Source organism: Hemicordylus capensis, chromosome 13, assembly GCF_027244095.1.
Source record: "Hemicordylus capensis ecotype Gifberg chromosome 13, rHemCap1.1.pri, whole genome shotgun sequence".
NCBI classification, from domain to species: Eukaryota; Metazoa; Chordata; class Lepidosauria; order Squamata; family Cordylidae; genus Hemicordylus; species Hemicordylus capensis.
The window spans coordinates 20,216,408-20,243,569 of NC_069669.1; the positions used below are offsets into that span (position 1 = coordinate 20,216,408).

General features: G+C 50.0%; 1 protein-coding gene across 2 annotated transcripts in view; it reads right to left on the reverse strand.

Moving 5' to 3' along the window:
- The window catches only part of FAM20C (FAM20C golgi associated secretory pathway kinase), a 95,847-nt gene extending 69,521 nt beyond the window's left edge, over nucleotides 1–26,326 (reverse strand). The window contains exons 1-2 of one of the 2 annotated variants that reach the window (XM_053276440.1): nucleotides 24,675–26,317; nucleotides 9,143–9,321 (exon numbers count right to left, since the gene is read on the reverse strand). In XM_053276440.1, coding sequence (XP_053132415.1) covers nucleotides 9,143–9,321; nucleotides 24,675–25,339 — 844 coding nt within the window. In that variant the 5' untranslated portion in view covers nucleotides 25,340–26,317. Of the gene's footprint in view, nucleotides 1–9,142; nucleotides 9,322–24,674 lie in introns of both variants that reach the window. The other variant, XM_053276441.1, reaches the window with a different exon arrangement.
- Between the last annotated feature and the right edge of the window lie 836 nt (nucleotides 26,327–27,162).

The window sequence follows — 27,162 nt, forward strand, 5'->3', positions numbered from 1 at the left end:
GCATTCAGCATAACATGTGACTGGCTGTACCTGTGTACAGATCTGCACCTGTGGATGCTGTGCATTCAGTGTACCTGTGTGGAACATAACCTGTGAATGGGCCTTAACTTACAAAACTATGGCCGGCCAGCTACTGACCCACAATTCTGAGCACCTCACAAAGCTATGATTTGGGGGGGTTTCAGCACAGTTTGTTCTGGTTAGGTTTGTGCCACAGGAAGCTGCCTTATACTGAGTCAGACCCTTGGTCCATCTAGCTCAGCACTGGTCTGCACTTCTCCAAGGATACAGGGCAGGAGTCTCTCCCAGCCCTTCCTGGAGATGCTGCCAGGGATTGAACCTGGGACCTTCTGCATGCTAAGCCGATGCTCATTCGCAGGTGCTCTCCCGCTGAGCTATACGGCCCCGTTCCCTAAGGGGAACGTCTCCCCCAGCGCTCACATGTAGGCACCCACCCCAAAGCAAATCAAAGCAGACCCTGCTTAGCAAAGGGGACAGTTCATGCTTGCTACCGCAAGCCCGGCTCTCCTCCCCAACATCCATCGCCAGGCTTTCTGATTCAGAATAAAAGCGCTGGGAAACCAGTCATGACATGTGTTTCCCAGAAGCACGCTGCCTTTTTCTCTACTCCCCCGCCCCCAGCTTTGAGGGCTCTGGCATTCTTTGATGGCTTGAAAATTACACTGTAACATATGTAGAAGTGTTAAGTGGGAAAGATCACATTTAGTAAACATTCTCTTCCACTGCTATAGCAACTTTCTTCCAAGAATGCAAACGTTTCCTTTCACCGCTTTAAAGCCTCCCTGGTCGGATTGTTTTTGGGTTCTTCTTTGGCTAGCTGGTAACCCGAGACGCAAGCAAAGCGGCAAGCCAGTCCTCTGGCGGGTTTACTCAGAAGTAAATCTCGCCAGGCTCACCACAGCTTATTCTTGGTGACGCTGCATAGGATTGCAATCTTCTCCCATAGACGTTTTAAAACAAAAGGGAAAGTAAGGGATTCTCCAATTTGGGTCCCCGGATGGACTAAAACTCCCATCATCCCCTGAGACATTGGTCAATGCCATTGTGCCAGGGGATGGTGGCAGCTGTAGTCCATCTAGGGACCCAAACTGGAGAATCCGTGCAATACAGGATTCCATGGAAGTGCAGCGTTCTACAAGCCAACTGTTCCGATTTCAGGGAACCCATATCTGCGAAGGACCTTCTGCATGCGAACAGGCACTCTGCCTCTGATCCACAGCCCGTTCCCCTATGGGATGTCATGGCCAGACTAGGCACAGTGGTTGATTTATTTTGTTTTATTTATCTATCCATGTGTAGAGTACCTCAAACTTCCATCTCTGGGCTGCTTTGCAACAGCAACACCATAAAACAAATTAAAACAAATAGGAAAACCTCAAAACAATTTAAAACCGCAATCAAGTTAAAAAGCTTGGGTGGGGAAAAACATGTATTTAGGGACTTTTTTAGAAGTTGTCAGAGATGGCGAGGTTTTTATTTCAGCAGTCTTGGAGCACAGTAACATAGGAGGCTGAGTGAGTCAGACCTTTGGTCCATCTAGCTCAGTATTGTCTACCCAGACTGGCAGCGGCTTCTCCAAGGTTGCAGGCAGGAATCTCTCTCCCAGCCCTATCTCATTGGAGATGCTGCCAGGGAGGGAACTTGGAACCCTTGCCCTCTTGGGGCAACAAGAGAGAAGGCCCATCCCTGAGCATCCACTAGACAAGCTGGTGGCAACTGCAGACAAACTTCTCCATATGATCTCAGTGGGGTTCATGGTGAAGAAGACCTTCTCTTAAATACCCAGGGCCCAAGCTGTTTAGGGTTTCATAGCTTATAACCAGCACCTTGTATTTTGCCAGGAAACCTATTGGCAGCCAATGTAATTCTTTTAGTATAGGAGTAATATGGTCTCCTCGAGATAACCCAGAGATCAACCTAGTTGCCATGTTCTGTACCAACTGTAGTTTCTGGACTACATTTAAAAAAGGCAGCCCCACATAGAGTGCATTGCAGTAGTCAAGCCTAGAGACACTGATGAATCAATGTCTAGGTTAAGGCCTTAATTTTATGGTAAAATAGGGCCCACCTGGGAACTCAATCCAGATAAGAACCAAGCTGAAGAGGTAGGGGGCATTTTTCTGTTTAAACTCCCCCTCAAATCTCCTAGATGTCAATTGCTACAATGGCCCATTTATTCCCACTGATATTTTCTTCCATTGCCTCTGTGTGTGTGTGTGTGTGTGTGTGTGTGTGTGTGTGTGTACGTACAGGAGCCTTGGGAAATAACCACATTGCTGATTTTATTGTCCTCCTTTCTGCATCGAGTCACTTGAGAAAATGAAGGCAAATGTGATCTTTAAAAGACACGGCGATGAAAATCATGCTTGGACTCATTTGGCCAGCTGCAAATGATCTTTGTTATCCAGAATCCGAAATTCCAGGCGGAGTAATAGCATCAAAGATGATTGGTAGACAGCTACCATCAATCATGTCACCTGCCTGCTGAAGGAGGCATTCTGAAAACTCTATTCCTTCACAAGATGTTCCGAGGATTTGGAGCAGAGTGATCAGTCATTAATCTAAGCTATGGAACAATGTCATTTCCAGTCGGCAGTGCGAATGTTATCAGGGTCAAACCCTTCGCTTGAGAGAACGGCCGTTTCCCTCTAAATCTTGCATGGCATCCTGTTTTGGGGTCCACACCCCTCAGAGTGACTCTGACGTTGAGGAAGAGCTGGTCTTGTGCTAGCAAGCATGCATTGTCCCCTTTGCTAAGCAGGATCCACCCTGGTTTGCATTTGGATGGGAGACTACATGTGTGAGCACTGTCAGAGATTCCCCTTAGGGGAGGGGGCCGCTCTGGGAAGAGCACCTGCCTGCTTGCATGCGGAAGGTTCTCAGTTCCCTCCCTGGCAGCATCTCCGAGTCAGGGCCAAGAGACACTCCTGCCTACAATCTTGGAGAAGCCAGTCTGGGTAGACAATACTGAGCTAGATGGACCAATGGTCTGACTCAGTATATGGCAGCTTCCTATGTACAGGACCAGCACTAGACCAAGTATGGGAAACTAAAAAAAACCCAGGATTGTAGCCCCCCCAAACAGTACCCTTCGAATCCAAGCCCTCAGAAACAGAAGCCACTGAACAGCCCTTCCCACTGAAGTCCATTCACACATTATGTTCATCACTAGTATAACAAGTGTACATTATATACAGGCACAGATCTGTACACAGATGCAGCCATTCCCGTGTTCTACTGAACACAGAGACAGAAGTACACTTCCTGTCTGCACCATGCATTTGAAGGGCCTGTATCCAGGTTCACTTTTCACATGAACACAGGTACAGTCATTCACACAAACATGGGTGCAAGTGTACAGACATCTATGCACTCTTACGACATCATGTCTGAATCGGGCTAAGGTATCTGCACACAGGTGCTGGTCTTGTGGTAGCGAACATGACTTGTCCCCATAACTAAGCAGGGTCTGCCCTGGTTGATATGAAAGGGAGACTTGATGTGTGAGCATTGTCAGATCTTCCCCTTAGGGGATGATTAGGCCGCTCTGGGAAGAGCAGAAGTTTCCAAGTTCCCTCCCTGGCAGCATCTCCAAGATAGGGCTGAGAGAGATTCCTGCTTGCAACCTTGGAGAAGCCGCTGCCAGTCTGTGAAGACAATACTGAGCTAGATAGACCAATGGTCTGACTCAGTATATGGCAGTTTCCTATGTTCCTTAAGCAGGCTAGACAGGATCCGACAGAGGGGAGGGCAACTCTGGCCAGAGGACTACCCTAGTTCTGGACAGACAGAGCAGACCTTCTTGCCAAGAACACCCTCTTCCCAATGTTTTTGACGAACCCTGTTAAGCTCTCCCTTAACCCAGCTCTTGATTTCAGAGGAGGTTAGAGCAATCCTAACATCAACAGGATCATGCCCCAATGCCAGGCTTTGCATTTCAACAGGGCATTGGGCTCTAAGGACTTATAGGTTTACAATAGCTGGGCTCGAGTCTGATCTGTGTACGACTGGCGGTCTGAGGGAGACAACAGATCACATCCTTTGAGACGGCTCAGCATTTGGATTTGAATCGGAGGTGCCTTTAACCGCATTACAAGGCTTGGGTATTGGAGTTTTGGATTTAGAGGCTGCCTCGCAGAATACGAAGCCTTGGGGCTCAGCAGTAAGAGCAGCGTAGACAGAGACTTAAGTTTGGGCGAGGTATAAATTTAATATAATAATAATAATAATAATAATAATAATAATAATAATAATACAAAGCAGGCCTACAAGAAAGAACAAGTCAAGAACCGAGCAGAAAAATGGAAAAATAAGCCCCTGCATGGTTCAATATTGGCACAATATAAGTGGAAAATCAGACATCACCAAGACCTGGCAATGGCTTAAGAATGGCAACTTGAAGAAAGAAACAGAGGGTTTAATACTGGCTGCACAAGAACAGGCACTAAGAACAAATGCAACAAGAGCAAAAGTCGAAAAATCCACCACAAACAGCAAGTGCCGCCTTTGTAAAGAAGCAGATGAAACTGTGGACCACCTAACCAGCTGTTGTAAAAAGATCGCACAGACTGACTACAAACAAAGGCGTGACATGGTAGCAGGGATGATACACTGGAACATCTGCAAAAAATACAAGCTTCCTGTAGCCAAACATTGGTGGGGCCATACAATTGAAAAAGTTGAAGAAAATGAAGATGTAAAAATATTATGGGACTTCCGACTACAAACAGACAAACATCTGCCACACAATACACCAGATATAACTGTAGTCGAGAAGAAAGAAAAACAAGTCAAAATAATCGACATAGCAATACCAGGGGATCGCAGAATAGAAGAAAAAGAAATAGAAAAAAATCACCAAATACAAAGATCTACAAATTGAAATTGAAAGGCTGTGGCAGAAAAAGACCCAAATCATCCCAGTGGTAATTGGCGCCCTGGGTGCAGTTCCCAAAGACCTTGAAGAGCACCTCAACACCCTTGGGGCCACAGAAATCACCACCAGCCAATTACAAAAAGCAGCTTTACTGGGAACAGCCTATAGTCTGCGACGATATCTATAACAATTGACAATAAAATTCTGGCATCCCAGGTCCTTGGGAAGGACTCGATGTCTGGATAAAACAAACCAGTCAATAACACCGGTCTGACTATGTAAACAAGAAATAATAATAATTTCTGCATGTTCCTGGTCTTTCCTGAGCCATTTTGGAAGGGTGGTATAAAAATCAAATCAAATAAATACATACGTACATACATAAATGCTTGTAATTGGAGAAAATTAACCGAATACCAGTAGGCAGCATTTATGGAGCTTCCCTTGGCCTTGCTATGCCCTGTCCCATTTAAATAAGATGAAGAGGGCTACTTCATCAAGACTTGGCTTCCACTCTTTAGGCAGGGAGGCGGAGCCCAGGAAGGCTGGGCTCAGAGGTATTTAAGAGTTCCGTCTACCTGTGAGTGTCCCATAGGAGCTCTCCTTGGTTCTGAAACCCATTTGCCTATATGCCTCCCAGACCTTGTGGGCCCTTGAGGCTCTCCTCACCATCCGTGAGAAAAGCCTCTAGGGGGTTTGTGGGGAGAGTGGGCTTAGCCCTGGCAGCATCCAGGGCTGCCAGAGCGGCTTAGCCCGCTCTCCTTGCAGATGAGCAGACAGTCTGCTCTGGGCGGCCGCAGTGGCTACCCACACGACTGCCGGCTCCATCATGAAGCCGGCAGGGGCTGGGGAGTTTGGGGGCTGGGGAGTTCACGCAGGGCATACTGGACCCCCAAGCCAGAAGTCTCCTCATGAGTAGCCGCACCGTGGAGCTGTGCTGCGGCAACCCACGAGTAGAAAAACCAGGCTTGTGGAGTGCTCCCAGAACAGGAGCACTCGCTCCGCAAACTCGTTTTAAGGGGGAGGGGTGGTTTGGCAGGTTTACCGCCTGGAGGCCACCGGGCTTGCCTTCAAGCCCGGTAGTTCCCACGATCAGGCCTGGTAGTTCCCATGATCAAGCCCCATTTTGCTTTATCATGGGAATAGCCTCCCTGCGTGTTGACTGGGACTGGACATATACCTTTTCCTCCCTTTGGATGGTCCTGAAGGTGCTCTGGAAATGCAATCGGCCTGAGATGGAAAGGTTCTCCCATGATTGCATGCCTTCCCACATTTAAGAGACTGACATGGTATAAGGCAGATTCATAACATTTTGGAGTGTCATGTAATAATTGCACTAGTTACAGATAAACAGCCACACAAGAAGTCAATGGGCAAGACTCCGGCTTCCAACATGCAGGTGTCAGGAAACACAAATACCATAAATAAACAAACACAGGCATACAGACCATGGTGCTTCTGTGCATAAATGAGACCGAAAGCTTGCTTTCTGGCTTATTTGCATACATGCAGTTAAAGAAAAGACTAGGACATTCTGAATATCAAGCGTTTCATGTTGTTCCACAGTTGGGCAGATCTTCCCACAGAAACCATGTTCCACAAACGTTGGGTGACCGGCTGTTTGGCTGGTTCGAATGCGGGGGAGGGGCATACCGTTAAGGGCAGGGGAGAGTGACCTTAACCCTTACCCCGGCGCGCCATTTTAAAGGTGTCTGTCACAGCGGCAGAGTACCTCTCTGCTGCCCCGTGTCCTCTTCGGCCGGGAGTGACAGGAAGTACAGGACGCATGCGCGTGCACACCGGGTACTTCCTGTTACTTCCAGCCGAAGAGGACATGGGGCGGCAGGGAGGTATGCTGCCGCCCCGATGGAGACTTTTATAATGGAGCACCGATGGGGGGGAATGTGGCAAGAGGGGTAAGGGCACCCTCCCCTGCCCTTAAAGATATGCCTTCGAGCCAGCCCCCGCCGGTTCCGTGCACACCCCTAATCTGGAGTACAAAAGATGGGATGCCCTGGTCTAAGAGACTCCTCAAAACCTTCACAGTGATGAACTCAAATCAACCCTCCTTAGCAAGGAGAATGAACATTTCACGTTAGTACAACATCTTCCCCAATTGGTCCGGCCTCTAAGGGCTTGGGAGCTCTTGATAGGTCCATGCCTCCAAGGTGGGAGTGGTCACTTTTCTCCCCAATGCTGTCATTTTTTTTAAAAAAATTAAGACATCTGAGGCCCTGTTCTCAGTCCGGGACTTTGCAGAACTCTCTTCTGCTCAATGCCTGCTCTACTGGAAAGTCTAGAAGCTACACGTGGAAGCCGAAGATTCCTGGGCAAACACACCAGGGCAATGCAGACAAGAAGAGGGTGCAGAAACCTACGGAGTACGTTTCAAAATGACCTTCTAGCTTAACACCACGACGCCAATCTGCAAATATATTATCAGCATCACACATTCTGTAATCTTTATATTGGCTGCAGGGAATGTTTGCAATGCCGGATCAGACCAGGGTGATATCGATGCAACCACTTCCGAGAAAGCGAGCCTGTGGCCCCGTCCAGCATCTCTCTTGAGCTCACCCGAGAAGTCGGCTTAAGTTCATTAATGCACAGGAATAGGCAAGACAACTCAAGGCTCCTCAGCTGTGGACTGGCTCCACTGAAACATACAGCAGAAACACTAAAGGGGGGGGCAGTGTAGTGTAGTGGTTAGAGTGCTGGCCTAGGACCAGGGAGACCAGAGTTTGAATCCTCATTCAGCCATGGAACTCACTGGGTGAGTCTGGGCCAGTCACTTAACTCTCAGCCTAACCTACCTCGCAGGGTTGTTGTGAGGATAAAAATAACCATGTACACCACTCTGGGCTCCTTGGATGGAGAGCAGGATATAAATGTGAAAATAATATATCTGACAGCGAGGCACCATGGAATATCTACCAAAAGTCCAGTTTGGGCTGCCATCTCTCTAGAACAGAGATTCCCCACTTTGAGCCCACAGATGTTGTTGGACTACAACTCCCATCACTCCCTGTCTACCAACAGACAGAAGAAGTAGTCTTCTGTTGAGTCAAGCCGTTAGTCCAGAGATTCCCAACTGGGCCCCCCCAGACATTGTTGGACTAAAACTCCCATCATCCCCTGTCAAGCTGCCCCTATGTACCAGTGGACATATGAAGCTGCCTTCAGCTTTGTCAAACCTTGAGTTCAGAGGTTCCCAACCTTGGGTCCTCAGATGTTGTTGGACTACAACTCCCATCATCCCTAGCCACCATGACCTTCCTTCCAGCTGCAATGGCTTCCATCGTGCTGCCTTGCCAGACCCTGGACAAGGATGCAGCTAGCTGGTATGCTCCCTTTTTCCTCTGCGAATGCAACGGGCTTCCATATAAACATACCAGGCCTGTTCACACAACCACTGGGGGGGGGCGGTTGTTGGAGGGTTAGAGAACTCCCACCCCAGTAGCAGCAGATGATGACAACCCCTGTTTGAGTCAGGAAGCCCAGAAAACACACAATTAAACCAGGCAAGGTGTCCATTGCTGAAATCAGGAGCTGCAAGCATGGAAAATCCTCTGGAGGCCTAGTGGGCCTTCCCAGCATGCTTTGCACTGCTAGTAGACTGAAATGCCTCATTACATCGGCAGCTGCTCCTCTGATTGGCCACGAAGCAGCATGAGGTGGGCTCAGCCCTGCTGAAGCAGCTGCAGCTACAGGATCATAGAGTGTACTTTGCAGAGTGGCACACACCCATGAAGAGCAGCCCCTCTAGCCACAGCTCTCTATTGTTTCCAGGCCTGCTTGGTCCCAGTAGCCGAGTACAAGAGGGAAGTGGATTCACACCGCCAGAAAAGCAAGATAGGATCGCTCTCCTCTCGTCCTCCTCGGAAAGCTGGGCTACCCTGCTTTGAACAACCTGGGTGGGAGGGATTTCCGTGAGTTCACATAATCCTGCAAACCCAGGTTGAATGCCTCCTGCCTTGAGTTTGATGACTGCGGGAACAGGCTTACTGTCTGCATAAGGCTCTGCCTGACGGGCATTTAAGAACCATGGATCAGATTAGCTCCCCCTGTTTTGCAACTCCTGCAAGAGTTTGCTCAGGAATGGCGTTCAAAGCCAGCACAGAAACAGCGGCAACTTCTATTTAAAGCCCTCGGCACTCTACGCACACCGTGCAAACACATTCCTTAAGATGCACGGAGCAACCTCGGATCGACCCTCTGATGGGAGCTGTGTGACCATCAACCTACCGACGCTTGTGATTTTCTGAGAGGCCAGATCCTGCAGCAAGGCCCCGATGGCCGGGTTGTGTCTGGAATAGAGTTCGTATCGGTTGATGCCAATGTGGAACTTGAGCCAGTTTGGATAGGAATCAATCGACGCCTCTCCCGTGGGTAGGAAATCTTCATCTTCGTTGCCTTCGTTTTGCCTACCGAAAGGAAAACAAGAGAGAGACGGAGGAATATTGCGTTTCGTCAGAATGCCAGCAATGCACTTTGCAACATGGGGGATGTGGGGGGGGGAGGGGGGAGAAGGAGGAGAACGGGACCCATTCCAAGTCCAGCAAGATGCCAAGAAAGCACCATGTAGGTCACAGCAGCACTCCTTCCACGCTGCTGTATTGCAGGCGGCGATTCTGGTTTCCGTGCCCTCCGCGGACCTTTCCGTCAGTCACCACGAGAGAGGCAAAATTAGAACATTCATTTCTTTCTACACTCCACTGCAACTCCTCTGGATGTGTGGAGTGAGGGGAAAGGGGAAGCATTTCTGTGTTCCTCCTTTCATGGGAGGAGAGCTGGTTTCGTGGTAGTGAGCATGAACTGTCCCTTTGCTAAGTGGGGTCTGCCTTGGTTTGCCTTTGGATGGGCGAGCACATCTGAGCACTGCCTGCTGTAAGATATTCCCCCTTAGACGATGGGGCCATAACTTATGGGTAGAGCATCTGCTTAGCATGCGGCAGGATCTGGGTTCAATCCCTGGCAGCATCTCCAGGTAGGGCTGGGAGAGGCTCCTGCCTACAACCTTGGAGAGCTAATGCCAGTCAATGTAGACGAGGGATTTTCAACGTTGGGTCCCCAGATGTTATTGGACTTCAACTCCCATAATCCCCAACTAAAGACCACGAGGGCTGGGGATTATGGGAGTTGAAGCCCAATAACAGCTGTAGACCCTACGCTGAGAATCTCTGGTGTAGACCAGTGATTCTCAACGTTGGGTCCCCAGATGTTGTTGGACTTCAATTCCCATAATCCCCAACTAAAGGCCACGAGGGCTGGGGATTATGGGAGTTGAAGCCCCATAACAGCTGTAGACCCTACACTGAGAATCTCTGGTGTAGACCAGTGATTCTCAACGTTGGGTCCCCAGATGTTGTTGGACTTCAATTCCCATAATCCCCAACTAAAGGCCACGAGGGCTGGGGATTATGGGAGTTGAAGTCCAATAACGTCTGGGGACCCAACATTGAGAATCCCTGGTGTAGACAATACTGAGCTAGATGGACCAAGGGTCTGACTCAGTATACGGCAGCTTCCTCTGTTCCTCTGTACAGGCTTGTCATCCTATTCCCAAGCAGCAATGAAACATGTCAAGAAGCACAGAAAATGTGTCTCATATCGTCATGATGAATAGGCCTGCACATTTATTTTGGGAATGAATGGAAAAGATATCAATGGGCCCCATTTACATTTATTGCCATTCATTCTGAAATTAATGTACCCTACAATGGATGGCGGTTCCATTTTTGGAATCCCTGTTTGGGGCCGTCCAGTTTTTGTTAACAGTCTCTTTTCAGCAACAGCACCCCACAATGCTGCTGTCTCGTGGGTCATATCATTGAACCAAATGGTGACCAGGAGAAGGCATCTGTGCACTGGTTCTCTGGCCCGGAATCAGAAGTGAAGCCAAGGCTATACTATTGCCTCTTGGTTGAACCACCACCAAAAGAAAACAGCGATGAAAGGAGATGGAAATAAAACGGAAGCAACAGTAAAATGGGAAGAAACCAAAAATGCACACCTCTCACACTTATGATCACAGCCTCAGTCCAAATCTATCGGAACCTAAAGGGTTTAGAAACAGCACAGATAACCGCCCTTCCTGGAATACAACCAAGTCAGAAGTCAGTCGAGGGAGTCCAATAGGAACATAGGAAGCTGCCTTCTACTGAGTCCAGCCCTTGGTCCATATAGCTCAGTATTGTCTACACTGACTGGTAGCAGCTTCTCCAAGGTTGCAGGCCGGAGTCTCTCTCAGCCCTGTCTTGGAGATGCTGCCAGGGAGCGAATTTGGAACCTTCGGCATGCAAAGCAGCTATTCTAACACTGAGCTTATAGTGGGATGCTTGGACATCAGTATGTTTGAAACTTCTCCCCAGTCCCACTAAAGAAAATTCCCTGCACAGAGAAAAATGGCAGCACACCTTTTCCTTGACATTGTAGCTTTCCCTGCCTGCTCCCAATCTGCTTTTCTTAAGTGGTACAGTCACAGACTGCACATGTTTCTCCCTCCGCCCCCCAACACGGTTTTAAGGATCTTACCAGATATCTCTATGATTGGAGCCTGCATGCTTGATTTTTTCAATACAAATCACAGCTGCTGAAGTCTAGTCTGGATTGGAGCCATGGGACTTAAAGCCCTCTAGTTGCTTTTGGACTACAACTCCCATCATCCCCAGCCACAGTGCCCAAGAGTCAGGAATTACGGCAGCTGTAGTCCAGCATCTGCACGAGAGCTGAAGATATGCAGCCCTTTTATAGATCTCCTTGAAGCAGAAACATGCACTAATTGTAACATGAAACTGAAACATGCAGCAGAACTGAGTAACAGAGCTTTTCTTGGAGTGTACCATTTTAAGCTGCAGGGGAGAAGGTAGCAAACTTTTCATGTTTATAGGCTGAATAAATAAATAAGCCAGCTAGCCAGCCAGCCAATTCCCTGCACATAGAAAACTAGGTTATCAGGGAGAAAACTTCGGTTTCATTTTCTCCTTGACACAATACTTTTCTGTGTTCGGTGAGACCTTTCCATGAGAGAAAGTTGGGTCATGGAGTGCTCCCCCTGCAGCCTGCTGTGGTCTGGCCCAAAAAAACTTTTACCACTGGATGCAACTGAATATGTAACCTGCCACAAAAGGAAAATACAAGGGAAAATGCAAAGCTACGGAGATCACCCATGCTAGCTGCATCACAGCCTGCCTAGGAAGAAGATGCTGTTGTGCAGAGTCAGGTGTGCATATCTCAAAACATACCATCCAGGGAGCACGGCAAATGCCTTCAAAAATCATGAAGCACCAGCTCAAGTCTGCAGAATATCAAACCGCAATTTAGAACAGGGATTTGACATCTTTGGGATTAAAAAAAAAAACCCTCTCACATTTAAGCAAGCCACACTCGGAACTGTTTTGTGACCTTTGATGTCGTTTTTCCTGCTTGTGGGAGAAGTTAATCTTTTATAGCTCTTTCCTACCTCCTTTGCCTCTTTTTAATTTTTTTTTTTTTTACTTTGTTTAACATTGAGGGCAGGGCATGGGGAAAAGAGTATTCTGAGCATAAAACTCATATTTATTCTATTTTTTAATTATATTTTGGGGGAAATGGGTCATCCTTCCTTCAAGGCCAAACGCTCTCCAGGTGGCTCCCGAAACGAAAACGAACCAATAAATCATGCTGTAAAGCCAATGGGCAACATCCTTCCCAACTAGTAAATCTATGCTGGTTTCTGACCGTAATAAAGGTTGATTGATTGATTGATTGATTGAACTAGTTATTTATGGTTAGGCACCATTGAAATCAATGAGGCCAAATATTCATGCATAACTTAGGCCCTGTTAATGTCAGTGGGACTTAGTCATGACTAATTTTGGCTGGATGCTGCCCAATGAAAGAACCCAACATTAAAACAAGATAAAATAAATTCACCTAAAATAATGGCTCCATTAAAACATAATGCTAAATCATGGGTGTTAACTAGATATATGCACGATATATGATTCGATTCAAACTCGAATCGAATTGCAAAATACTCAAATTGATTCATCGGAACAGCGGTCATTGAAGGCTTTCAACAATCAACTCGAATCGCATTGAGTGATTCAGCCATAGGGAACAATGGAGAACTTGAAACAGCCCATTGTTCCCCATGGGTAGGTCCCAGAAACACCAAGGTGGGCTGGGTGATATGGTGCGATGGGTTCTAACAACCACACAATCCACAAAAGGAATTGGCAAATGGATGATTAATTTTTAAAAAACCTTTTCCCAGCACCTCCCAATAGGATTCTACCGGAGTTTGGGGGAAAGATATTTTTTAAATTGCCCACATGCCCATTTCTTTGTGGGTTGGGTGGTAGGTAGCACCCACCGTGATGTACCACCCAACCCATTTTGGTGTCCCTAGGACCTACCAATGGGGAACAATGGGGTGTTTTGACTTCCCCATTGTTCCCTACGGTCAAAAGAAGCAGAGGACACAAATGTTGCAACCCTTCCTTTGAAAAACACTGCAGAAGAGAAGCACACACCCCTCCCAACACAGAACACCATATTTTTCCAAACACCTAGTCCAAAAATGACCAAAAAGCGCATCACCAACTGAGAATCCATTGCCAGCCACAGTGCCTGTGCTGCAGTAACATCATGGGCACAAGTCACCCTCACACTCAAATATGGCTCCTTATGTTACTAGCATTGCAACAGCTGCCACAGCAGCACACTTAGTAGCCAGCAAGCACAACTATAAGCTAAACTAGAACATCTTCTTCAGCCATGTTTTGACTGAGTAAACCTTGCAGTGCAGAGCAGACCAGAGCAGTGAGTGAAGCACAAGTTAATCTCAGAGCCAGACAAGGAGCTCATCACATCAATCACCAAGAAAATCTCTCTCTCTCTCTCTCTCTCTCTCTCTCACACACACACACACACACACACACCACAAAGCTGTGCTATCACTGACCATTTCTCACCACAACACTATCTCACGAATGGATCAAACACCAACTCAAGGAAGGTAGGCACCCAGGTTTTGCCTTTGTCAATCTGATATCCAGCAAAACTAGATAGTTGACAAGATAGCAATAGCATAGCATATTATACTCAGTGCTGAGAAAAGAAAACCACAAAGTCAAACCTTCCTTGATTTCTTCCTTCCTTCTGTCCTGATGTATCCTCTTCAAGGGCACACTAAGGGCTCTCTCTACCTCCTTTCTCCAGATCCTTTGAAAACATTTTGAAATTCCCTCCTTTTTTGTTCTCTGACCCTCCTCCCTCCCTCCAGCCAATGGGGACACAGTTACTCATGACAACACTTGATTTGTATAATAACAAGCCAACCTGGAAGCAAGGAGCTCTCAAGCCAGTGGCAGAAAACCAATGAGCAAGGGGGAAAGCCCACCAGAATTTGAATAACTCAAATTGTTTCGAGCTTGAATCAGGATCAGTTCGATTCCAATTCAAATCAGGCCTTTTATCTTAACGGCGACTCAATTTTAGATTGAAGGCAGAGGTTCTTCAACTTGGGCCCCCAGATACTGTCAGAACCCTAGCTCAGGAATAGAGCATCTACATTGCATGGAGAAGTCCCTAGGTTCAATCCCTGGCATCTCTAGGCAGCGGTGCCAATCAGTGAAGATGATACTGAGTTAGATGGACCAAGAGTCTGATGACAAAAGTGGCCATAGCTCAGTGGCAGAGCATCTGCTTTGCATGCAGAAGGTCCCAGGTTCAATTTCTGGCAGTATCTCCAGGTAGGACAGGGAAAGACCTGTGCCTGTGTCAGGGTGCTTTGTTACCTGGTTGCCTGCGCAGCCCCGTGGAGTCCGGCAGGGCACACGGGGAGTGCAGTGTCCCTCTTTGGGGGATTTTGTCCTCCCTAGAAAGGAACGGGGGTCAGATGTTTCTAGGCCTGTCTGGTCCCCATGGGGTTAAGCAGGTGAGGCAGGGAGAGCTGCAGGGATCAGTTCTGGTGGAGCAGCCATATTGGGAGAGGCAGGAAGTGAGACCAGGAAGTGGGCAGGGCTTGGAGAAGGCTTTAGGCCATGTCAGCTCTGTATTAAGGCATTTAAAGCCAAGGCAGCCGATGGTAAGGGCTGCTCTTGAGTGTGGGAGCCGGAGTTCCCCTGCAGAGGGAAATGGATGGATGCAGCAAGCCAGGAGGAGGACGAAGGTGATGAAGTAACCTCCTCTCTGGCTTACTCTAAGGCTGGCCTTGGCTGTTCTCATCCTGGGATTCTGGAGTCAGAGGGCCACGAACACACCCCCTTGGAGTGTGACAGCCTGAAAACCTGGAGAATTGCTGCCAGTCAGTGTAGACAATACTGAGCTAGATGGACCAAGAGTCTGACTCAGCATAAGGCAGCCTCGTAGGGGATGGGGCCATTGCTCAGTGGTAGAGGAATATGTCTTGCATGCAGAAAGTCCCAGGTTCAATCCCTGGCAACTAGGGCTGAGAAAGACCCCTGCCCGAAACCTTGGAGAAACTGCTGCAGTCAGTGTGCACAACACTGAGCTAGATGGATCAATGGTCTAACTTGGTATAGGGCAGTCTCCTATGCTCTTAATTCCCATAATTGCCATCCACAATGCTCTGAGGTTCTCAGCCTTGGATCCCCAGATGTTGTTGTACTACAACTCCCATCATCCACAGCCTTTGGTCACTGTGGCTGTGGATGATGGGAGTTGCAATCCAACAACATCTGGGAACCGAAGACTGAGAACCCCCAGCCAAAGGGATCCCTCGATTCACACACTCCTCCCTCCTACTTTCTCATGCAGGAAAGAAGGAGAGGGAATGCTTTTACTTTCACTTTAAGAACAAACCACAGTTCCATGTTACAAATGAACTCCAGAAACTACTGTCTTACTAGAGTTAGTTTGAACAAGCCAAAATCAAACCACAGTTTGATAACCTTGGTTTGTTCCAACTATGGTACCTTCCCCATGTTCACCCCTACCTTGCTCCACACAACCAAAAATGGGGAGCACACACAGCTCCCAAATGGGGCAGAGCCACCATTAAGCGAACGGGTTCAAAGAACCCAGGCCACTGATCCTCAAGGGCCACACCTCGCACCCCAGACATGCCCCCTGCATCTGACATCAGACACGGTGTGTGTGTGTGTGTGGGGGGGTGATTTAGGTCTCAAACGAGGCTGCACAGACCCTTTTGGGGGCTAAGTTGGCAGTGCTCCATTCGCAGCGCTGGCCGACTGAGGAGATAAACCAAGCCCCCCACGCCTGACATCAGACATGGGGGTGTGGCTAAATGCTCTCTGCATCTGATGTCAGATGAAGGGCGGGGCTAGGGGGTCGCGGTCGTGGCAGAAGCCTGGCCGCTGCTGGCCTCCCTCCATGCCTGCTCCCAAACCTGGGTAGAACAAAATTGTGATTGTGTGAATGATCTCATGATGTCTCTGTACCAGTCACTAATCGCAACTACTGAGGAAAAGGTTGCGGCTGGGGGCCTAATTTTCTGCACATGGGTGTGAATTTAGGCCTGTCTTTTTGGCGACATTCGAACTCCCTCCAAAGACCTCCTCCTTTCCCCCGTTAGCATCCAAAGGACCATCCCTCTCCAAGCATCCATTTCTTTCCAGGGAGCAGCAAAGCATCGGTGGCTCAGAGAGGATATATGATCCTACACCAAATCTGGCAGCAGCTGTGGGTTTTGTTTTCATATTGGAGGAAGCCAACGGCCTAAAGCAAACACATCGCAGCTGCTGCTTGTCGCATCTGATTTTGCACTCAGGTGAGATCTGTGATTTACGGCTTTGACTCTGTGCTACAGGACGGCAGCGCCTTGCCAGAGCTCAGCCAGGGAGCTGGGGAAGCTTGCAGGAGGCTGGTCTGGTGGACGGACAGGCAGGAGAATTCCTTGGCTGCATTACGTTGGGGATGCTTTGCATGCCAAAGGTCCCAGGTTTAGTTACCAGTATCTCCGGGTAGGGCTGGGGGAGACTCCTGTCTGAAACCACGGAGAGCCGCTGCCAGTCAGTGCAGGCAAGACTGAACTAGGTGGACCAGTGGTCTGACTCCGTAGACAGCAGCGTCCTCTATTCCTATGTACACCAGAGGCCGATCTCAGGGGATCTCCACCAGTGGTCGACTACAACTCCCATCATCCCCAGTGACAATGGTGCAGCTTGGGGTGATGGGAGTTGTAGTCCAGAACCGCTGGGAAGCCTCCAGTTAGGCATCCCTTGTCTATCCTCTCTAGCATGCTTTTTCCAACAGAAGCCCCATTGTTTACCCCCAGATTCTGATATTCTATTGCCTCTGGCGCAGCGGGGAAATGCTTGACTAACAAGCAGAAGGTTTCTGGTTCGAATCCCCACTGGTGCCTCTATCGGGCAGCAGCGATCTAGGAAGATGCTGAAAGGCATCATCTCATACTGCACGGGAAGAGGCCATGGTCAACCCCTCCTGGATTCTACCAAAGACAACCCCAGGGCTCTGTGGTTGCTGGAGTCGACACTGACTCGACAGCACACTGGACCTTTTACTGCCTCTGAACATGGAAGTTTTCTTGATTTTGACAAAGCACAACAAAGGAACCCATCTGGTATCCATTGTGTCAAACTGGGAGCACAAGAGACCTGGGTTCAACTCTCCACTCAGCCCTGAAACCTTTTGATAGATCACTCTCTCTCTCTTTCTCTCAGCCTAGCCTACCCTACTGGGCTGATGTGAAGAGAAAGTGTGTGGGCAGAGGGAAGGAACCACAATCACTGGCCTGATTTCTGGGGAGGGAGAGTGGAACGGACAGGGAGTGAATAATATCGATCAGACATAAGCCTAGGATTCCTATTTAGGAAAGGGGTCTGCAGGGAGAAGAGCTGGTCTTGTGGCGTGAGCATGAACAGCCCCATGCGCTAAGCAGGGTCCACTCGGGTGACTTATTTATTATTTATTTATATATTCAAGTTATATACCACCCTTCCTAAAATGGCTCAGGGCAATATACACTGGAATCCAAAACACAATATGAACCAATTAAAATAAAATAAAACAAAACTTTCAAACCAGATTAAAATTTGACATTTGGATGGGAAGCTACATGTGTGAGTGCTAAACAATATCCCCCCTTTCGGGATGGAGCCAGAGCTCAGCGGAAGAGCATCTGCTTGGCATGCAGAAGGTCCAATCCTGCCTGGAACCTTGGAAAGCAGCAGCCAGTCAGCGTGGACAGCACTGAGCTCGATGAAGCTGCTGCCAGCCAGTGTAGACCGTACTGAGCTAGATGGAGCAAGGGTCTGACTCAGTGTATGGCAGCTTGATATGATCCTATACCTTTGGGGACGGGGCTGTAGCTCAGGGGTAGAGACCTGCTTTGGATGCAGAAGGAGGCTCAGTCCCTGACAGCATCTCCAGGTAGTGTTGGGAGAGACTCTGGCCCGAAGCTGCTGCCAGTCAGTGTAGACAATCCTGAGCTAGATGGACCAAAGGTCTGACTCAGTATAAGGCAGCTTCCTATGTTTCGGTGTTCTCTCCCCCGGCGTTTCAATTCATACATGATTATTCCCCACAGCCCCCCAGATCTCTGGCTATCTCACCGGTTCCACACACCATGGGAATATTGTTACACAAGAGGCCTCGGCATCAGTCATGCATGCCACACGGTGCCCATCACAACACCTTCTATCTGGTTAACCCTTTTATTCGAAGGTACAAAGAATGCAAGCAAAAAGTTCATTTTTAAAAATGCAGTGCTCTCCCCTCCTTTATTTTTTGCCTTTTTCATCCTGAATCTAGAAGTGGGGTGCTGGAGACCAGGCCTGCATCTCGAGATGCACACGAAACCTGGGATAATCACTGTGCACTGGGAAAGCCAAGTAGGAGTTTCTACGACGCAAGTAACCACTGTGACATGCCAGAGATCTATTTCTCATGAATACTTGCAGGCAGTCTTCCGAAAGATCCTGGATAATCCCCACATTTTCTTTCTCCCCAAGGATAGGAGCGACAGATATTGTGGACCTGATCCAGCAGGAAGTTCTCCTGTGTGCCTGCTGCACAAATACTTTTGGGAGTGTGTGCTTCAGTTACACTCAAGTAGGAGAAATCGGACTGCAACACAGACTTCCGCATGTCTTAAATCCACAGACGATACCCCGCAAGATAAGCATAAAGAACCAAGAGCATTTTCTTTTGAATATCAGTCTTCGTTTGATTATGTATGCTCCCATGTGCAACTCTCTGTTCTGTTTTTTAAATGTACAGGCCGGAAATCTAGAAGCATAACCCAATTTGGTTTCTTTGGTGGGGGGGAGGGAGGGGGGTGTTTGCTTATTTTCTGGTTTCCACCTCACCCTGCTCAGACATGCCTTTCTCAAAAGTTGAAAAACTAACCTCTGCTGTAAAATTAGGATTCCTAATCAGGATTCCTAATTAAACATTTCAAAACATAACAACCACCTCTCGGCACTAGAATACCATAGACAAAAAAATAAGATAAGAAATTTGCTATGTGCTAGGTAAGCTAGAGGCCACTACCCCCCGCCCCACACGCCTCTATTCTTTTAAAAAGAGACATTCCCTTAAACATTCCAACACTGGCACCAGTGTTCCTTGTAACAGGAAGGAAGGTTGTTGACTACAACTCCCATCATCCCCAGCTGCAACAGCTTTTGGATGGGGATTGTGGGAGCTGTAGTCCACAACCTCTGGGAAACCCTGTTACAGGGAGCAATAATGGGAACCCCCAAGCAGGGATGTGCACAAGCCGGTTCGGCAGCCGTGGGTGGGGCAGGGCGGGGTGGGGACAGGTTGCCTTTAAAAGGAGGAACGCGGGTGCTTACCTGCTTCTCCGCCGCCCCACCAGTCATCTGGGACAGGCGCTGGTGTGCATAAGACCGCGTGCGGCTGCTTCCTTGTTCCCAGCAGACTGCGCGCGGCAACAGCATACACATGGCCGCCACGCGCGGTCTTTTGCACACCAGCGCCAGTCCTGGGTAAGCAGTCGTGCGGCAGAGGAGCAGGTAAGCACCTGAGTTCCTCCTTTTAGAAGGAACTGATCCCGGTCCCACCGGACCGACTCGGGTGCGCCCACCCGAACCGGTTTGGCGCTTCCATCCTGAAGCGCCGAACCGGTTTGGGCACATCCCTACCCCTAAGTCACAGAATCATAGAGTTTTAGAGCTGGAAGGTCCTTGAGAGGTCTTCTACTCACTCTCAGTGCAGGCAACTCTAGGGGTTTTAACAAAGTTAAACTATCTAACAAAGTCCTACTATCTAGGAGGACCTTGACCCAACCTCTTGGGATGGAAGTGCGGGGTGTGCAATTTTGGAAGCATGAGAAAAGAACTGAGCCCTATTCACACGGTAGGTTCCACCCACGTACAATCAGTGTACCCCCGGGAGGGCAGTTCAGATGATAGTTTTAAACACACGATTAGTATATCTATGGTTTTTGCTACTCACCTGGAAAACAAGTTCAGGTGAGCAGACCACCATGGGCAGAGTGAACGATCCTATCCTGAACTCTGTTGTTTTTGTCATTTGAACTTAGTGGTTGCGGAGTGGGGTAGGAGAAACACCACTCAGCGATCCAGGTGATCACCTAATCACATGATAATGACTCACATGCATTTTAAATAGGACATTATATCTAGTATTTAAATCCTGGGTAGAGAATATATGGTTTTTCCCAATTTGGATGAAGATTGAAAAGTGTAGAGGAATCTAATCCTGCGCTGAAAGTATCATCTGAACTGGGCCACACAGAGATCGGTACGCACACACACACAGTCCGCACATTCTGTTCAGTGCACATAGAGTGCAATGCTTCCTATCTGGAGACTGCTTAGTACCTCTGATCACTTTTTTAAACAAATGCATGTACACAGGAACACACACATGTATGCATACAGCTGTGCACACATACAATGTGTGCACACAATAGGGCCCTGGGGTTCACCCAGCTCCTATGGGGTAAGGTTAGGAAATTGCTTTTTGGTGGGAGAGGGCCTAAAAAAGAAAAGGGCATTCCCTTGAAAGAGACACACAGGTCAGATTCAGTTATGCTGTCTCCGAAAGCCTTGATCCTTTTTTTTTCCTTCCCCCCCCCCCTCCCTAGAGGCAGGGAGGCAGAAGGAGCAGTTCAGATGGGAAGAGCACCCCTGTGCTCTACAAGAAAGGAAAAAATAGGCCACACCTGCCCCTCACTCTCGGTTCCTCTCTTCATAAAAATGCAGGAGCCTTCTCAAAGCAAAAGAGGAGATTTCGCCCACCCAAGAGTCCTGTTTTGCAGCCCCGAGGTTTCTATTTGAAATATCTGGCAACTCTGCGACACTCTCCAGAGAGGCCCTGATCCTGGCGGTCTGCATAAGGCTTGCGGGGTAGGGCACTGGGATTGAGGAGGGCATGGCTCTCATTTTGTAGTCTTGGAATTCTGCATCTCTGGGGGTTAAATAACAGCATTCCCACGAATCAAAAGAGAGATGATTGATTGCCTAACTGAGCATATTTAGGAAGGACACAATCATGGATGGAAAGGGGGAAAGCAATTGTCTGGATGGAGACCAAGAGGAAGGGTGGTACATCTCCCTTTCAGCTTATTTTAAAAGGGGAGAAGTGGGGTTACATAAGGACTCTCCCTGGAAAAGGCATCATGAAAGATCTCCATCTACAATGTTTGTTGGGGGGGTCCTTTGGGAGGGAGGTAAGGAAGAAGGCAAGCCTCTCTTTTACCATTTCTGGTTTTCTGCATCTTGGGAAATTTCCTATAGACACAAGACATCTGCAAACACACAAAAAATGTGTTCCTTTCCCCCGCCCTCTCCATCGAAGAGGGTTAAATCAGCAAGCTACTTTGAAATAAAAACGCAGCTGTCAGCTCTGCCGATAGGCTCTCGTAAAACTCCCTAACATTTGAAGGAATAATCTAAGAGAGAGAATTTGCTTTTTTTTTTAAAAAAAAATGCAACTTCTCCAGTACTATCTAGAAAGGACCCTATTTTTCTTTTTTCTTTAGTAGAGGGTTATGATGTACGGAGGTAGTTGAGAGGGGGTAAATATACACCTGCAAGCTTTCTCGACACTTTCCCAGAAACCAAACCACCGGCAATGCTACCAGCAGGAGCCGAAAAAGACCTGGATCCCTGATAGTTTGGAGTGGGGCATGAATTAAGGGGGCATAGTGGGGACCCCTCGTTCTCTGCATCTTTGCAAGCTCCTGTAAAATTAAACAAATGCAAAGAGCCAGCAACCCTAAGAGAGGGGGGGGTTACATAATCATGGCGATGATGGACAAAGGAGATGGGGGAGGACACACCTCCAGCCTGAGCATCACGTACCAGCCCCCTGCTCCTTTGGTGGACTGAATCAGACTGAATTAGCAAGCTCCTTTCCACCCACTGTACCAACAGTGCTGAGAACAATTTTTGGAAGGAGGGGATTGCTTGCAGAAAGGGAGGCTTTGCGTATCTGTTTCTCTGCCTTCGGCAAATTAAATCAGCACACTGCCTCAAAATAATATTAAACTTAAATTCTACCTCCCCTACCTGCAGTATCTAAAATGCTCTTGTGGGGAGATCACCTGGGGACAGAAGAGAGGTGGGGAGGGGGGTGAATGAATGAGGTTCCTTTTCCCTCTTGTTGATTCCCACTTCTCTGTCTTTTCGGTGAAGTTTAACACAGCCAGCTTAAAATCAAAATAAATAACATAGCAAGCTTCTCAGCAGGAATGCTAGAAGAAAAAAATTCTTGGGGGGGGTTGGAATCCTGGGGGGAGAGCCCATCTTTTCTTCTCTCTGTCTTTGCAGTCAGGAGATCTGGACTGAGATTGAAAAGACAGCAGCCAAAGCTATTTGAAAGAACTCCTCTCCGTCCTTTTTGGGGTGTGTGATGGGGGGAAGAATCAGAGGGAGGAGGCCACATCAGCAAATGCTACCTTCGAAGGATCCCTGAGCCCTGCGGCATTTTTGCCCAGGGAGGGGAGGACACAACTCAGAAAGAGCCCCTCCCTCTCTGACTTGTTACAGGAGGCATGAAAGACTTTATCCATTTCTTTTAGGGTGGGGGGCTGAGAGAATCGGGAGGGCGCAAGATCCATTTCTGCTCCCTTAGAAAGACCCCTGACCTAGAAAGAGCCCTCAGAGGAGTGAGATGATCTCTTAGAAAGACCACGCCCCCTACGTTTGGGGCAGGGTGTCAGTAAAGGTAAAACCTTTGTCTTTTAGAAGGGGGGGGGCGAATTAGAGAAAGAAGGCAACAGCAACACCAGTCAATGTTGCCTTAGAAAGGTCCCGATCCAATGTTTGCTGCAAGAGGAGTGGGGTGGGGAAGACACCTGCCAGTGCTCTCTTAGGGGGGGAAACCAGTTTTGATGGTGTGGGGCGGGGTGTCAGTCCATGCAAGACCCTTAACCATTTTGATGAGGGCTTGGAAGGGGGAAAATGGGGTGTGGGGAAGGCATCATCCAGTGCTACCTTATAAAGCCCTTTACTCCTTTCTACTCTGATGTGGGGGAAGAGCCAATGCATATTGGTGGTTTGTTTTTTGTTTTTTTAAAAACTAATTAATTAATATTATTACTATCATTTACTGCTTTTCAACCACAAAAAGTTCCCAAAGCAGTTTCCCCAGCAAAAGAAAGCAGAAAATCGCCCCTTCTTCCAAAACACCCCTCCCTTCTAAATTGGGTGGTCAGCCCAAGCAAGACCCTGGTTGGTTTTGATTAGGCTCAGGAGTGGTCACCATCAGCAACGCTACCACATCAAGTCCCTTCCTCCTTTCTAATTTGTTGGGGGTGGTAGTGGTCACAGCCAAGACAAGACCCTTACCCATTTTGACCAGGGTTGGTAGGAGCAAGGAACCAGAGAAGAAGGGAACCAGCTTCAACCACGGCTACCTTATAACCCCCCCCACTTCTTTCTATGCGGGGGGGGGAGGGAATCAACCCAATGCAAGACCTCTGTCTTGATGGGGGCTGTAAGGCTGCCATCAGCCACAGACGAATGCATCCTTAGACAGCTCCCCCTTTCTATTTTGTTGGGGTGGGGTGTCAGCCAAGACAAGACCCTTCTCCATTTTTATTAAGGACAGAATGGGGCACAGAACTAGAGTGGGGGGGGGATGACAAACCACAGATCAACCTTATACAGCCCCCTTTCCTATTTTTCTTGGGGGGGGATCAGCCAATAGAATATCCTTACCCATGTTAGAGTGGGGGGGGATGTACAGAAAGACATCCAGGGAGGCAGGCAGGGAGGGAAGGAAGATGTCTTTCTAATTATTTGGAGGCGGGGGGGCAACCAATACAAGATCCTTACCCATGTTAATTAGAGTTGGGTGGGGGTGTTGTAGGGAAAAACTTCCAGGGAGGGGTGGTGTCTTTCTAATTATTGGGGGGAGGCCTGTCTGTCAGCCAACGCAAGACCCTTACCCATGGTGGGGGGGGGCGTTGTGGTAGAGAGGGGACCAACTCCCAGGGAGAGAAGATGTCTTTCTAGTGGGGGGGAGGGGGTCAGCCCAGGCAAGAGAGACCCTTCCCCATGTTGATGAGGATCGTGGGGGGCGAAGGGCGAGGGAGAAGACTTTGACTTCCAGAGAGGCAGGAGAGAAGATGTATTTGTAATTATTGGCGGGGGGGTCAACCCACGCAAGAGCCTTTCCCCTATTGATGGGGAGGTCGTGGCGAAGTGGGGGTAGATTTCGGACTCGGAGGGAGGGGGCGCTGTCTTTCTAGTTAGCTGGGGGGGGGGCGGTCAGCCCAGGCAAGCCCCTTGCCCATGTTGAGGAGGGTCGTGCGTGCCCCCCACCCCCCCACTCCGCCCCCCGCCGCACTCACCAGTCCTGGTTCTCCGCCGCTTTGGGGTTGAATCGGATGTCGCTGTTGACGTTGAAGAGGGCGTCCTGCTCGCCCAGCGCCGGCAGGGCCGCCCTGTACAGCGGGTGCGCGTAGAGGGCCGCCAGCCGGGAACTCGCCGCCGCCGCCTCGCCCCCGGACGCCGAAGGCTGCTGCTGGGGCCGGGGCGGCGGCGGCGGGCTCTTGCCGCCCAGCCTGTCCGGGGGGATGAGCGCCTTGTGGTTCCGATCCAGCGGCTCCTGAGGCGGCGGCCGGGGCGGCCAGCGCTTGGCGGCGGCGGCTTCCTGCGCCTTCTTCCTCTCCTCGGCCGCCTTCTCCAGCGAGCTGAGGTTGGAGCTGGGCTCGCTGCTGAAGTCCTGCAGGATCCGCAGCGTGTGCTTGCTAGGCCAGCCTGCCGCCGCAGCCGCCGCCTCCGGGCCGCCCTTGGCCTCCTCGGCGCCCGGCTGGCCGGCGTGCGCACAGGAGCAACCCGGGCCGCCGCCGCCGCCGCTGCCTCCTCCTCCTCCTCCGCTGCCGCCGCCGCCCTCGCTGCCCGCCGCCCGCTTCTCCAGCTTGGGCAGGAGGTCGATCATGATGTGCATGGTGCAGGCGAGGAGGAAGACCATCAGGATCAGCACCCGGAACCGCCGCACCAGCAGCATCTTCATGGCTCGGACGGCGACCCTCCGCTCGGGATGGCGCGCGGTCTCCAAGTGCCCGGGCTTGCTGCGTGCGTCGAGGTTTTTCACCGGTCACAATCAAGGCGATCCAGCCGGGCCTGGGGGGCTTTCAATACTGTATGTGATTCTTTTTCTCTCTCCAAGGGAGCGGGGGTCAGTTTGGCTTTCCCCCAGAAAAAAATCTCTCCGATCTAGGGCAAGCATCAAGGTCCGGAGGGAAAGAAAGGCGCTTTGGAGAAGCCAGTGGTCCTCATGTCACACGGTTTAAAAAACACACACCAAAAAAACTGCAGAGAAGAACCCCAAAATGCACATAGACAGGCAGAGCATGAACGGCGGCGGCGGCGACGTCTTTTAAAAGCGATGGGTCGCCGGCAGAAGCATCGCGGGCTGGGATAAAGTCCACTTTGGAGGCGGGGGCTAATTTAGGAGAGGAGCCGCAGAAGGGCTGCAAACCCCCAAAAGGGAAAAAGAGGAGAGTGCGCGCCAGATGTTGGACGTGAACGCCCCCAGCACCATTGGCACCCCCCGTTTAAAAAAATAAATTACAAGGAGGTCGGAAGGAATCAAAGGGATGAATAAAGGAGCCAGCGGCATTCAAAGGGGAAAGTGTGTGCGTGCGTGCGGGGAGAGGATTTAGAAAGCCGATGGAGAAAAAGCGGCGGCGGCGGGGGGGGGGGCATGCATCCAGCGTATCCTCAGCCCCCCCGGAGAGAGATTTCCGCGGTCTCCTGATCAGAAGCCCCCTTTTGCAGGCGGCGGGAGGACCCGCTGCTCACCTCGGCCGCTTCCCAACGGCGGCTGGATCCTGGCTGGCTTCGCGTGTCCTCGGGCGAGAGGAACCGCTTCGTCCAGGAACGAGGTCCAGGAGGCGCAGGCAGGAGACGGAGGGTCCGCGCGGGATCCAGAATCCGGGCGACCCCCCCGCGTCGCCCCGGCTCTCTCCCCGAGAGGAGTCTTCAAGGAGGCATATCCCCCCCCGCCCGCCCGCCCGCCGCCCAAAAAAGGTGCCTTGGCTTTGCAAGCCCCGAACGCCGCGCTGCCGGCAGCCAGCTGGGGGGAGCGTCGAGGTGGCTTCTCTGCGCCGAGCGAGGCGGATGGGGAGGGCGAGGGGAGGAAGGAGCGAGCGGCGAGCGAGCGAGGGAGCTCTGCCTTTGGCAGGTGCAGTGCGCGAATCCCCCTGCCCGAGCGCCAGCCAGCCAGCCAGCCGCCCAGCATGCCTCGGATTGGTCGGAGGCGCCGAGAGGGGGAGGGCCGCGTCTGCCTTCGGTGGGTGTGCTATATGATGAGCAAACCCTCGACCCCGACGTCACGGCGAAGAGATTGGCTAACTAAATGCTACAGTGATAGTAACACAGGAAAACCTCAGCCCCCCCAAACTGTTTCTCCCCCCCCCTCGCCCCGCCACACACACACACAACCACCACCTTTTTCTCCTCCGGCTGCTGCAGATCCCGCTGGGGCACAGAGAGGGCGTCTGTTTCCCAAAGGTTTGCAAAGGGGAGAGAGGAAGGGAATGGAGGAGGAGGAGGAGGATGATGATGATGATGATGATGGCCTTGCGAAGGACTAGAGCCGCCTGGCTGGCTGTGTGGGGCGTCGGAGGCAGCTCCGTTCTGCTCGCTCACTGTCTGGAGTGCGGCGGGCGGGGGTGGCCTCTCTGTGGAACCAAACCAAAAGCGGACCTCTGGGCGCCTAGTTCCACCCGCTTTCGATTCCTTTGCAAGAAGGGCCTGAGGATTGCGGGGTGGGGCCTTTCCTGGAAAGTCGAGGGAGGGTGATCGGCTGGTTTTTCATTTCGTTTTTAACGC